Source organism: Hibiscus syriacus, unplaced genomic scaffold (genome assembly GCF_006381635.1).
Source record: "Hibiscus syriacus cultivar Baekdansim isolate YM2019G1 unplaced genomic scaffold, ASM638163v2 tig00111877_pilon, whole genome shotgun sequence".
NCBI lineage: Eukaryota > Viridiplantae > Streptophyta > Magnoliopsida > Malvales > Malvaceae > Hibiscus > Hibiscus syriacus.
This window is the reverse complement of record NW_024063208.1, coordinates 315883-329645: the sequence shown is the minus strand read 5'-3', so window position 1 is coordinate 329645 and position 13763 is coordinate 315883. Positions and strand designations below refer to the sequence as shown.

Sequence of the window (13763 nt, the reverse complement as noted above, 5' to 3'; positions counted from 1 at the left end):
ATCTTTCATACCAAGCTCTAGGAGTTTGTTTTAAACCATATAAAGCTTTTGTCAACTTAAAAACATGATTTGGAAATTTTGAATCTTAAAAACCAGGAGATTGTTCCACATACACTTCTTCTTTTATAAAACCATTTAAAAATGCACTTTTAAAATTCATTTGATAAAGTTTAAATTCATTGAAACATGCAAATGCTAATAACATTCTAATTGCTTCCATCCTACCTACGGGAACATATGCTTCATCATAGTATATTCCCTCTTCTTGAGTATAGCCTTGAGAAACAAGTCTAGCCTTGTTCCTCACTATATTACCACTTTCATCTAATTTGTTCCTTAACACCCATTTAGTATCTACAATAGATTTATTATTAGGCCTTTCAAATAATGTTCATACTTTACTTCTCTCAAATTGATTTAGCTATTCTTGCATAGCCATAATCCAATTTTCATCATCTAATGCTTCTTGAATATTCTTAGGCTCTATGCATGAGATAAATGCAACATAATTACATATGTTCCTAATAGAAGATCGAGTAGTTACCCCTTTCGATGGATCACCTAAAACCTCACCATCCTTGACATAGTTGAATTCTCTTGGGTATGCGATTTCCCTTTCTTCAATGGTCAGATTGTTGAAGGCATCTTAAGTTTCCTCATCCTTATCTTCTTCCTTTGATGATGATTCTCCAACATCATATCCAAAGTCATGTGTATTTATAATACCTGCATCATCATTAACACAAGAATCCTTCCTCGAAAGGGGATTATCATCGAAAACAACATGAATAGACTCTTCTACCACTAAAGTTCCTTTATTAAATATCCGATAAGCTTTAGAATTTAAGGAATAACCCAGAAAAATTCCTTCATCACTTTTAGCATCAAATTTTCCAAAATTGTCCTTACCATTGTTTAAAACAAAACATTTACATCCAAAAGGATGAAAATAGCTAATGCTAGGCTTTTTATTTTTGAAAATTTCATATAGAGTTTTCTTCAAAATAGGCCTAATCATTACTCAATTTATAACATAGCAAGCGGTATTTGTGGCTTCCGCCCAAAAATATTTTGGCAATTTGTTTTCACAAAGCATGGTTCTAGCCATTTCTTCTAAAGTTTAATTTTTCCTCTCAACAACTCCATTTTGTTGAGGGGTTCTAGGTGCTGAAAAATTATGGCTAATTCCATTAGAATTACAAAACTCAGTAAATCCAAGATTTTCAAATTCAGTACCATGATCACTCCTAACACTTGAAATGGAGTAACCTTTTTCATTTTGGATTACTTTTGAAAATGTGATGAAATTTTCTAATGTTTAATCTTTAATCTTAAGAATAGAACCCAAGTATATCTAGAACAGTCATCTACTAATACAAAACCATATTGTTTTCCACCCAAACTAGTAGTCCTAATTGGCCCAAAAAGATCTATATGGATTAATTGTAATACTCTACTAGTGGATACATTATTAATGGATTTAAAGGAAACTTTCTTTTGTTTTCCTTTTGAGCATGCATCACAGATTTTATCTTTATCAAATTTTATCTTTGGCAACCCTCTTACTAAATCTCCTTGAATTAGTCTTTGTAAAACACTCATGCTAGTGTGTCCTAGTCTTCTATGCCATAACCAACTATCATGTTCATCCTTGGCAACTAGGAATAAATTGGTCATATTAATGAATCTAAATGCACCAAGTATATGTTCCTATTCTATGACCAATGAGCATAATCTAATTAGATGCAACGTCAAAAATTTTACAACCATTTGATTCAAACAAGACATTGTATCCTTTATCACATAATTGACTAATATTCAATAGATTATGCTTCAACCCATTCACATATAATACTTTTTCTATTTGTATGAAAGAGGTATTACCTATAGTACCTATACCTTCAATGTAACCTTTTGAGTTGTCACCAAAGGTTACTACTCCTCTATTTTTATCGTTAAGCTCTATAAACCAGCTCTTGTCTTCGGTCATGTGTCTTGAGCATCCACTATCAAGGAACCATGAGTTTGAACTTGTGTTTCGTGCCTTGAAGCAATGCTCATCTTCCTACAAACATAGATTAATTTTTTATTTTTGGTACCCAAATTATTTTGAGTCCATATTCATTAGTACTTAAAATCCTAGTCCCCTTGGGTATCCATTTGTTTAGGATATCCTTATCTTTAGTAGTATTGAGTCCTTTAGGAACCCATATACTTTTAACGATTTTACCATTAGGGGTTTTTTGGAGACCTCTATGATTGTAAGTTTATAAATTCTTTCTAATATAGTTGGATTTTGAATTTTCTCCTTTTTCAAAACGTTTTGTTCCAACTTCATCGAAAGAAGCTTTAAGATCATCAATTTTCTTTTGATGATCATCATTTACTCTTGAAAGTAAGTTACGCAAATCAGTATTTTTCTTTTCAAAATCATCTAATTTGATTTACAAATTTTAATCTTACTCTCAAGATCAATGTTGGTCTTGGATATGAGATCTTTTTTTAGTTTTTAGTTTTGAAATATCTTTCATGTATTTTTAAAACAATTTCTCATAATCCGAAGCCAACCCAGTATATTCCTCTAACAACTCATCAAAAGAATAATCTTCTAAATCAAATGAGTTAGAAGTTACCTGAGAATCTTCCCCGAAGGCCATCAAGCACAGGTTTACTACTTCTTGTTCCTCTTCATTTGATGATTCATCATCACTCTAAGTAGCTACGTGTGCTTTGTGCTTCTTATTTGATTTACCATTCTTCCTTAATTGTGGGTAATCGTATTTGACATGCCTGAACATTTTGCATTCATAGAAAATGATAAGGTCTTTCTCTTTTGGTCCATTTTTGAAACCTTCATTTCATTTGAATTTTATTCTTCTGTTGGGCTTCATTAATTTTCTGAACCGTTTGGTAAATAATGATATTTCTTCATCATTGTCATCAGAATCATTCTCATGTTTTGTGGATTTGAGAGCAACTCCAATATTTTTCTTTTTCTCCGTCTCCTTCTTTGTCTCGTCCTTCTTCTCGAGGTCTACCTCATCTTGAATCATCATTTCATGCATGAGGAGAGAACCAATAAGCTCATCGAGAGTTAAAGACTTTAGGTCTTTAGCTTCGATAATCGACGTCTTATTTGATTGCCAAGCTTTTGGAAGAGAATAAATTATCTTCCTCATAAGCTTCTCGTTTGGAATGATTTCTCCATATGCTTTGAGACCATTAACAATCACAGAAATCTATCCGTCATTGCTTTGATAACTTCTCCTGGATTCATCCTGAAATTTTCATAGCTATGAGCAATAAGACTAATTTTGGATTCTTTTACCTCGTTAGTGCCTTCATGAGTAACTTGTCATTTATCCCATATATCCTTGGCGATTGTAAAATATGAAACTCTCTCATATTCATATGGTCCAAGTGCACAAAAAAGAATATGGATAGCCTTTGAGTTGAGCTAGAACATTCTCGTTTCTTCTTCACTCCACAAATTTGGATGTATGGATGACTCAAAGTATCCGTTCATCACGATTTTCCATGCTCCCATGTCACTAGCTTGAATGAAGTATCTCATCCTATTCTTCCAATAAGCATAGTTAGCTCCATTGAAGAAGGAGGCTTGTTAACAGGCTGAGAATCAAGAACGAATTCGAAGTTTGATGTAGAGGCCATTGATGACTTGAATATCAATCTAACTCTTCCCGAATCTACTCAAGAGGTGGTAAAACCTTCAAATGAGTGTAGATATGATACCAATTGTTGAGTTAATCGATCGAATGAATCGTCCAAGAAGGGGTGAATTGGTAATTAAAACGTCGGTGGAAGCTTTTGCAGAAAATTGAAAATATTTGCACATCGATTTAGAGTGGTTCGACTTTCTCAACCAAAATCTACGTCCACTACCTTAGCTATCCACACTAAGGATTTTCCACAAATTCACTAATTTGTCTTTCTTTTGAGGACAAAGAGTAACCTTACAAATACCTCAAGAATTATACCCCAAATTCTTGAGAACACTCTCTCTCTCAAAGAGAAAATTATAAATTCACAAACTTTACAGAAAAACCTCACAAGGTAGATTGTTTATACAATTCTAGAACAAAGAAAGAACACTCAATAATTAATACAATTGAGCACAAATGGTGTTCTTGAAAGCAAAATGAATATTGAATGAAAATAGGCTTGAAATGCTCAAACAATAAGTTTAAGGCTTTCTCTTTGATTCTCTAGCTTCTCTATCTGATCAATGGCTTCAAGACTTGTTTAAATACACCTTGGGTCAATTCTGAACATTGTGGATCATTGTTGAAGCCAATAGAGCTGTTGTTGTTTGTTTTCCATTTAAAAAATCTATTGGAAGCATAGGGGTATCAGTACACCTTCAAAGGGTATCGGTACCTCCCGTGTAAAATTCAAATATTTCAACCATTATATGACATGGGTTATTGATACCTCCCAGGGGTATCGGTACACCTATGGCATTCGATGTTTTTCTGAGCCAATTTTGACATGAGGGGTATCGGTACATTTGGCTATGTATCGGTACCCTTATTACATTCAAAATTCAGGGGTATCGGTACATTCAAAGAGTGTATTGGTACACCCCTACTAAAAACTCAATTTTGGCTCGATTAAAGTTCGAAATACTTTGTAAAAATTGTTTCAAAAATATTTTAAGATTGAAACACAATTTTATACTTAAGTAAGGAGTAAAATTAACATTTGAAAACTTGGAGTAATATTTTTTATATTCAAATAATTTAATCAAATAATAATTTAAAATTGAATATAAAATATTAAAATTTATTAACACTTTATTTTTTATATCGAAACATCAAAATGTTTTCAACAGGGTGACCAAATCCGATACGGGTTTTCATATTAAGGCCACCGGAGCGTCCCACTATAAAAATCTCGTAAAAATTAAAAATTTTGTTAAAACATGAAAAATCATAAAATCAATTTATAAATACAAAATTAAAATTTACCATTATTCAGAAATAAAACAGATTTTCAGACTCGAATATAAAACAAAATATAACCTACAAACCCCCTAATCATATGCATCTTACTACGCTAGTAACACCGGTGGAATTCCTCTTACTGATGTGGATAATTGCACATGTTTGATTCTTTTGACCTCAAATAGTAAGTTAAAGAGTGAGCTTTGGGAAGCTCAGTAATACAGAACTACCTTTTGACATTACAGGATATGCATACAAATAGAAAGTCATAAAATTTCCTTATTGACTAAGACTTATACAAGTTTTCAGAATGATCTGCAATACCATTGATATTTCTTTGAGTAACAGGCATGAAGATTTCAATTCATAGGAAACATTCATAGTATCAAGTTTTCAGGAGATCGAATACGATGTTTAGTGTGTTCCAAACAAAACCAATGAAAAGATATAAATCTTTTTAAAACAGTAATTGTTTACAACATATTTTCAAAACCATAGTGGAACCCTCCAACCAAACTTCGTTATGCAGTTCCCCAGAACTGCATCCATAAAGGCTTACCCTAAGCATACAACAAAGGGAGACAACCTAAGGGAATGCCTTGGAGCCTATGGGCCTACCCAAGGGTTGGTCCGTAAGGATTTACCAGTTGGATCAGGGCTGAACCTCCATACTCTAGAATCCTACCCATATATTAATCCAGTAGAAATCAGTTTTAACCATAAACCGCAATATTTGGATCGTGATCCAATAATATCTCATAACCATGATAATAAAATAAACCATATAATTGATATCCTCTTGTACACCATAAATAGTCCCATGATTAACCCAAGGGAGTGCCTTGGGGCCTGAGAGCCTACCTAAGAAAGTTTCTCGGGGCCTTAGAGCCTACCCAAGGGTCACCTTAGGTCCGTAAGGATTTACCAGCTTGATCAGATTTGAACCTATATACTCCAACCTACCCATAAAATGTTCTAATAAAATAGTTAAAGTAGTAACCAGTGAAATCATGAAACCATAGTTCATAAATCAGTAAATTCCATGATTCTATAAATCAGGAACACATCATATTTTTTAGTGAAAACCGTAATCAGAGAACACATACCATGTAGCATGGTTCATAAACCAGTAAATCAAGAATTTCGATAAAACTCGTTTTAAAACATATAAAATCGTCATGTATTACATGGGGAACGCACTAGAGGATCCAAGTATTTTTCAGAAGCACTGAACATATATTAGGAAAATGTGAAACTTATATACTTTGATCAGATTCTAGGAACGAAGTCCTATTAAAAGGGATTGATTACTAATGGATCTAATCAGACATTTAAAGTTAATACTTTATAATCCCGCTATAATTCAGGTGCATCAAGACGGCATTTAGGAACCTTTATACAAAATAATTCTAGATTCAGATTTACTGAGAGTGATTACATTACCCAAACAATAAGGGGTATTCATGATTATATATTAAATTATCAGGTTTTTAAGCCCAATTGAACCAAATGGGGTATTCAGGATCCTTTGCATATGAGTTACTTATGTGTTCAGATATGACCAGAGTAATTTGAGTTGATAAAGGAGAAATGAAGATCCATGACATTTACAATTTGTGTCGATCTATCGGATTATCGAGTTAACTCAAGCTGAACAACTCCCAGAACTAATGCATGTCGATCAGTCAATTTGTTACCCTTCTAGGATATTCACTATTTAATACTAACAATTCTTGTCCATAGGTCACCTTCAGAATCATCGTTGAATATATCTTAAAGAGACGAACATATATTCCAACGATCTTTATTTCATTCCCACATTGCAACACTATCTGAAAATGTCGACATACTTGATTTGTGGTTCATAACCCATTGTTAAAAACTTAATGGAACTACTACACGTGACATTTTTATGGGTAAATTATTCATCACTTAACAATCTTCTCTCTCCTATTTTGGTCACTAAAGTTTAAAAAATTTCAATTTAATTACTCAACTTTCAATTCATGTTTTAATCACTCTAATTTATTTTATTAATAATTTTGTCACATGACATTTTTATTATTATTTTATTAGCATATAATTAAAATAAAAAAAAATTAAATTTTGAAGTTAGAGCGATTAAATTAAGAGTAATTTGAATGTTAAGTAATTAAATTAAAAAAACTAAACTTAAGTGACCAAAATAAGAGTGAGAAGATAATTGAATGATGATTGATGCAATTTATTCATTAAAATGTGTCACGTTATAATAATCCCGCTAAGTTTTTAACAACGAGATACCAAAATGAAACAAAAAAAATTATTATTAGATATGATTTTAAAACAAATAAAAGTTTAAGTACTAAAATAAAACAAAATGATAATTTAAATACTAAATATGCAAATTTACCTTTAATTAGTGGGAACAAATAAAGGTCAGGAGTTCGAATCTTGGCGTTTCCGTATGGAGCAAATTGGATTGGGAGGGTCGCCCCCATAATGACCTTTGCAAAACTCGATCTGGATTAATCGGTCAATAGATCATATATCATTGATTAATTCAAAAAAATCAAATAGTTTTCTTAAATATGATAGTTAATTGCATTAATCGGTCAATAGATTGTATACCATGTTCTTGATCGTAGGTACTGCGGTTGACCAAACACTCTATCTTTAGTTCCATGCACATTATAATAGGTGGAATTCATATTCATTTGGCTACTTGTTACTTCTTTTTTTACCTATAAATAGCTGAGTACCATCTTCGTTTGAGTTCAAGTTGTAGATCAAAATTGTCCCTCCTAAATTGCATTGTGAAAATGGAAACCCCAGTGAAGTACATCTGCGTTCTTGCGTTTCTTGTGAGTATGACCATTGCAGGGTTCCATGGAGTCGAGGGAACTGCTTATTATTATGATCCCTGTGGGAAACACGACATCGAGAAGGAGGCCAAGAAGTTGGAACCCTGTACATACGCATCACAACATCGGAGAGTTCCGGTTTTCGAGCTTTGTTGCACCGTGATGGAGAAAAAGGTAAAGAATCCAGCCTGCCTGTGCGCTGTTCTGTATTCTCAAACAGCATAAAATGCGGGGGTGAGGCCAGAAATCGCAGTAACCATTCCAAAACGCTGCAGCATAGCTGATCGCCCTGTTGGTTACCAGTGTGGAGGTAAAATTGGCATTTCACATCACCTTTACTCCTTGTATAGTGTTTGTTTCAATACTCTAATGAAGCTATTGTTTGTTTCTTGCAGATTTCACTCTGCCTTAACTCTGAAGACTCCCCATTACGTAGTATCAGCATGCTGGATTCGCTATGACATCCAGCATTCTTAACTTAAATAAAATCTGTTGAAGTATCTTTCAATAACAAGTAAAAAGTGTGGTGTTTCTTTGAAAAATACAAAATAAAAGGTCCCTTATCTTTGCAAAATGTGGTAGTTGAACCATATTTGTCAATTCTAACATTTGTAGGTAATCTATTTATCAATAAGACTACTGTAGTGGACATTGAGAATGGTAGTTTGTGACACTTTATTCTCATCAATGGGTATATTACAAGACTTAAGGATAGTCTTTATAACACTTGGAAATATTACAGACTTTTAGCGTAGGAACTGTGTTATCTCCATTATCCTAAAGATGGCCAGACGTCCTCATCATGTAGGAACTGTGTCATCCACCGATCAGATCTCCTCATCGTGTAGGAACAACATCACCATTGGATAACCAAACTTCCTCATCACGTAGGAACCATGTTATCTCCATTTATCCTTAAAGATGGCAAGACGTCCTCATCACGCAGGAACCGTGTCATCCACCGACCAGATCTCCTCATCACGTAGGAGCCGCGTCACCCTTAGATAACCAAATTTCCTCACCATGTAGGAACCGTATTATTTCCAAATTTACCTAAAAATGAACATAACTCTTCATCGCGGATGAGAAGCATCGTCTTCAATATCAAGTCTCAAAACAAAAGAGTAACCCGGACAAAAACTCGTTGACTTATCGTCTTTGCCCTATTCTTGTTAACACAAGAATGGGTAAAGAGAGACAGCTGTAGACACTCATTTTTTTCGAGTTTTATTATTATTATTATTATTATTATTATTATTATTATTATTATTATTATTATTATTAATTTATATTTTACATTTTACAGACCCAAATGAAGCCTAAGTCACAGCCCAACCAAGATGCAACCCGAAGCCCACAAGTTACAAAAGCCCAACAGTATCTTGCTGCCAGCCTAACAACAAATATTTAAGACCCAGTTACAGCCGACCGACCCGGTTCAAGCCCAACACCAGGATTCAACCCAAATCGGCCTAAAGTCAACAGACCCAACAAGGATTAGGTTTTTGTTTTAACCCTAGCATGATCTGCCACCGCCGCAACCACCAAGGAGTCACCAACTGGCGCGTGCAACCCATCGCTCATCTCCTCGCTTTGTACGCCATCACCGATGAATCCCTCTGTCACTTCTTTCATCAACAGTGACAGAAAACTGTTCTAAATCAATCAAACAAATAAAAAAATATACCCACTTTCAAGCAGCAAGAATTCTCGAGAAAATTAGGGTTGTCAATCAAGTCAAAAATAGGGTATTCATACCCTATTTTCTCGAAAACAACACCATTCATTCATCAAAAGCCATCACATGCATCACCATAAAAGAGTGAGGGAGAACATTCAAAAAAAAGGGGGAGAAAAAGAGCAAGAATCGGATTCGAACCAAACTAAAAACAAAAATACCAGTCAAAAGAAAGAAGAAAACTCACCTTTTAGACAATATTCGGCCGTCATTTACTTCATTAGAGTAAAGGGGTTACCCTAATACCCAAGTTAAATCTTTAACCTTTAGGTTTCGGATTTAGTTGTGGGTTTGAGAATATTTGGGTGTTTAGTAAAGGGTTATGGATTTCAAAGAGTAAAAAGGAAGAAAAAGGGGAATCTTTTTATGTTTATCCACCATCGGAAGTCATTGATTTGGGCGGCCAGAGGGAGAATGGCCTTGGCTCTCGATGGAAGAAAAGGGAGAGATCAAAGGGGCGAGTGGCCGGTTTGAAATGAAATATGTTTTACGGTTTCTTTAACCCTATAAAGATAGTTTTATATCATCTTCAGAATGGCGTCGTTTTGGGGCAAAGAGGGGAGACCGAACTTTAGGTTTAAGGGATAATAGCAACCTTGGTCCTTGTAGCTTTGTAATCTCACCAGTGTTTTTCACAATTTGAAGAAAAATCACAGTTTAGGTCCCTCTAGCTTTGTAAGGGTGGTAATCAGGTCACTTAATGAAATTTCATTCTTCTATTTCGATCTCCTTATCTGTTTTTTGTTACATTTTAGCCATATATGTTTAGTATTATATCTGTTTAAATATTTAGATATTCGTCTGTTAATTTTGCGTAGTTTTCATTTTGATCATTATTTGTTCATTAATGAGTTTTGGGATAATTACTTTGTTTTAACTCATGACTTGTTATTTATTTTATTCTAGTCATTTTTTATCCGCCTAAAAGATTATTATGTACTTTATGTTTTAGGTTTCAAATGTAGCATCCTGTTCATTTTAGTCACTATATTAGGTCTTAATGTTTGGGAGTTATTGCCCATTTAATCCTCAGTATTTCGTATTTAGTTTTTTTTAAACTTGAAATGCTTGTATGATATGTTTTGTGTTTATTTTCATTGGTTATACATATAAGTATGTGTATTATTTATTATTTATTCTTATGTACGATTGCTTTGCATCTTATATAATTATTTTCATATTTTTATAAGTACTAAATATTAATGTTGCAATATTAGTAGATGTGTATACATTCAATGTTTTAGTACCTCTCTCTATATATATACATGTGTATGTTTTGTTTCTTTAGATTCAATATTTTTCAAAGACTACAAAAAGCTCGTTTTATCTGCTAATTTTAAACGTCTGTCATACTCGAATATTTCCAAGAACTTTATTTGTAGATTGGCGTGGAAAGCACCGCTTGATCGAAGTGATATAATCCGATACGATGTTCGAATAAAATGTGAACTTGAAATAAATTGATTTTATTTGTGTTAATTAATTCATTTTTTATTATTTCATTTTAAGTCAATGAATGTTTCTCTAAATATCAACTTATTTTATTTTATATAAATGTCGACGCTCAATTTATATTTGACTTGTAATTTTTTAAAATCAAGGAGGGAGTATTCTTTTAAGAAAGAAATAAGAAGAGAAAGGGGAAAGAAAAAGGAGAAGAGAGAAAGAAATTATTTTTTTATTTTAATTAATTTTTTATTTTCAAAAATTATTTTTAAATATGAAAAAAATATGTCAGGTGACATTTAACGATCGAAATAAATGATCTTTTACGGTCTGATTTAAATTGAGTTACGGAATGAAATGTTAAAAACCAAGACACCAAATTAAAAAAACATACATTCATCACTTTTTTATGTTTAGGTCTATTTTTTTATTTTAATTAACTTTTTATTTTTAAAAATTATTTTTAAATATTAAAAAACATGTCATATGGCATTTAACCATCGAAATTAACAGTTAGTCACGTCCTGATCCAAACTAAATTACGGAATAAAACTTTTGGTACTAAATTAAAACAAAAAAAAAGTTAAGTAACAAACTGAAAAAATATACATTAAACACCTTTTTTTACGTTTAAGCCTATCGAAAATTATTGTTTCACATGCTTGTCGTGTCATACTCGTATTCCCTATTTGTATCCGTCCTTTGTAATGTATTACCTATTTACACGAACTGAAGCACAATAAAATTATTAAAAAAAAACGAGGGAAAAAGGGAAAGAAGATAGGTCTTTTACAGCTGATGGAGGTGTGAAAATACTCCCAAAGATAGATCCCAAAGATAGATCCCACAGAAACAAATTGAAAAACACAAATTTTTATATTAAAAAAAGAGTAAAAGAACGACGAACTGGCAATTGATAGACCATGCATTTAAAAGGTAATTCTAGGTGCTCAGTTTCAAATTCTCTCTTTCGATTGTTATTGACCTGAGCTTGCGCTGCTTGATTCTAGTTGGTATGGGCGCTTAAACTGTGGATCAGTTTAATTAGGTTGGTTAAATAAAGATAATACAGTGAAACAAGATGTCTGTAACCTAGACTTAATATGTTCAGCTGACTCAAAATACATGTTCTTCAATACAGATACTGCACCTCACCAAACACTCTTTCTCTAGTTCCATGTCCCTTGTATTTGTAAACGGCGGAATTCATATTCATCTGCCTACTTTCTACTTCTTTTTTCTCACTATAAATAGCTGAGGACCATCTTCGTTTGAGTTCAAGTTTTTCACAAGAATATCTTCGATAGAGTTCAAGTTGTACATCAAAAGTATCCCTGAATTGGTTTGCGGAAATGGAAACTCCAGTGAAGTACATGTGCGTTCTCGTGTTTCTAATGAGTATGACCATTGCAGGGCTCAATGGAGTCGAGGGAACTGCTAATTATTATGGTCCATGTGGGAAACATGACATCCAGAAGGAGGCTGAGAAGTTGGAACCGTGTACATACGCAGCACAGCATTGGAGAGTTCCGGTTTCCGAGCGTTGCTGCACCTTGATGGAGAAAAAGGTGAAGAATCCAGCCTGCCTGTGCGCTGTTCTGTATTCTCAAACAGCATACAATGCGGGCGTGAGGCCGGAAATCGCCGTGACCATTCCAAAACGCTGCAACATAGCTGATCGCCCTGTTGGTTACCATTGTGGAGGTAAAATTGGCATTTCGCATCACCTTTACTCCTTGTATAGTGTTTGTTTCAATACTCTAATGAAGCTATTGTTTGTTTCTTGCAGATTTCACTCTGCCTTAACTCTGAAGACTCCCCATTACGTAGTATCAGCATGCTGGATTCGCTATGACATCCAGCATTCTTAACTTAAATAAAATCTGTTGATGTATCTTTCAATAACAAGTAAAAAGTGGTGGTGTTTCTTTGAATAATACTAAAAAAAAGGTCCCTTATCTTTGCAAAATGTGTGCTTCTTGTTTCTTGATGACCATTTTCCCCCCAAATCTATGCTGTGAACAGACTAATAATCAAGTAGTTGAACTGGATCTGTCAATTCTAACATTTGTAGGTAATCTATTTATCAAGAAGACTGCTGTAGTGGACACTGAGAATGGTAGTTTGTGACACTTTATTCTCATCAATGGGTATATTACAAAACTTAAGGATTGTCTTTATAACACTTAGAAATATTACAGACTTTTAGAAGAAATAATTGGAGGTACTAGCTAGTAGAGTCCCTCATGAGTGAGCTTCCCTTCCAGCAGGACTCTCTAGGTCTGTGAATCCTTAACAAAACATCCGTAAAGATGAATCCGAGCAAGTTGAGACACAAAAAGAAGATTCTTCTTTATATCATGAATATGTAGTAAATTTTACAAGAACAAAGGCTTAAAATGAGTATTAAGGGAGCCCAGACCAACATGAAAAATTCTAATATTGTCACCAAAGCCCATAAGTAGTGAAGATGCACATAAATGAAGTTTGGCTTAATCAGTGCTGATATGGTGTAGATGCACTTGCAGGTTAGCGAAAACGAGTAATTTCCATATAACCAGATTAGTGAGAATGCGAAATAAAAGCGGAAAAATAATACCCGAAAGTTGATAACGGAGTTCAGCCAATTATGCCTACGTCTCCGGACTACTGCAGATCTTTTACTAAGAGAGAAATTTACAGGTGTTTACAAAACACTCACTACTCACAAGAAAGCTCTCTAGTATTGGGAGAAAGAAATGATTTGGGATGATTTTGAAGCTAAATGGGTTA

General features: G+C 33.6%; 1 protein-coding gene across 1 annotated transcript; it reads left to right on the top strand.

The window, feature by feature from the left end:
* Positions 1–12300: 12300 nt before the first annotated feature.
* LOC120172655 lies at positions 12301–12812 on the top strand. Its single transcript, XM_039180070.1, has 2 exons — positions 12301–12695; positions 12781–12812. Exons 1-2 carry the CDS (start codon positions 12344–12346, stop codon positions 12795–12797), a joined length of 369 nt encoding a protein of 122 aa, XP_039036001.1. The 5' UTR covers positions 12301–12343; the 3' UTR covers positions 12798–12812.
* The last annotated feature ends 951 nt before the right edge of the window (positions 12813–13763 follow it).

What these genes read in the sequence shown, in the direction of transcription:
- LOC120172655 (XM_039180070.1), top strand. Translation starts at nt 12,344, where the DNA reads ATGGAAACTCCAGTGAAGTACATGTGCGTTCTCGTGTTTCTAATGAGT.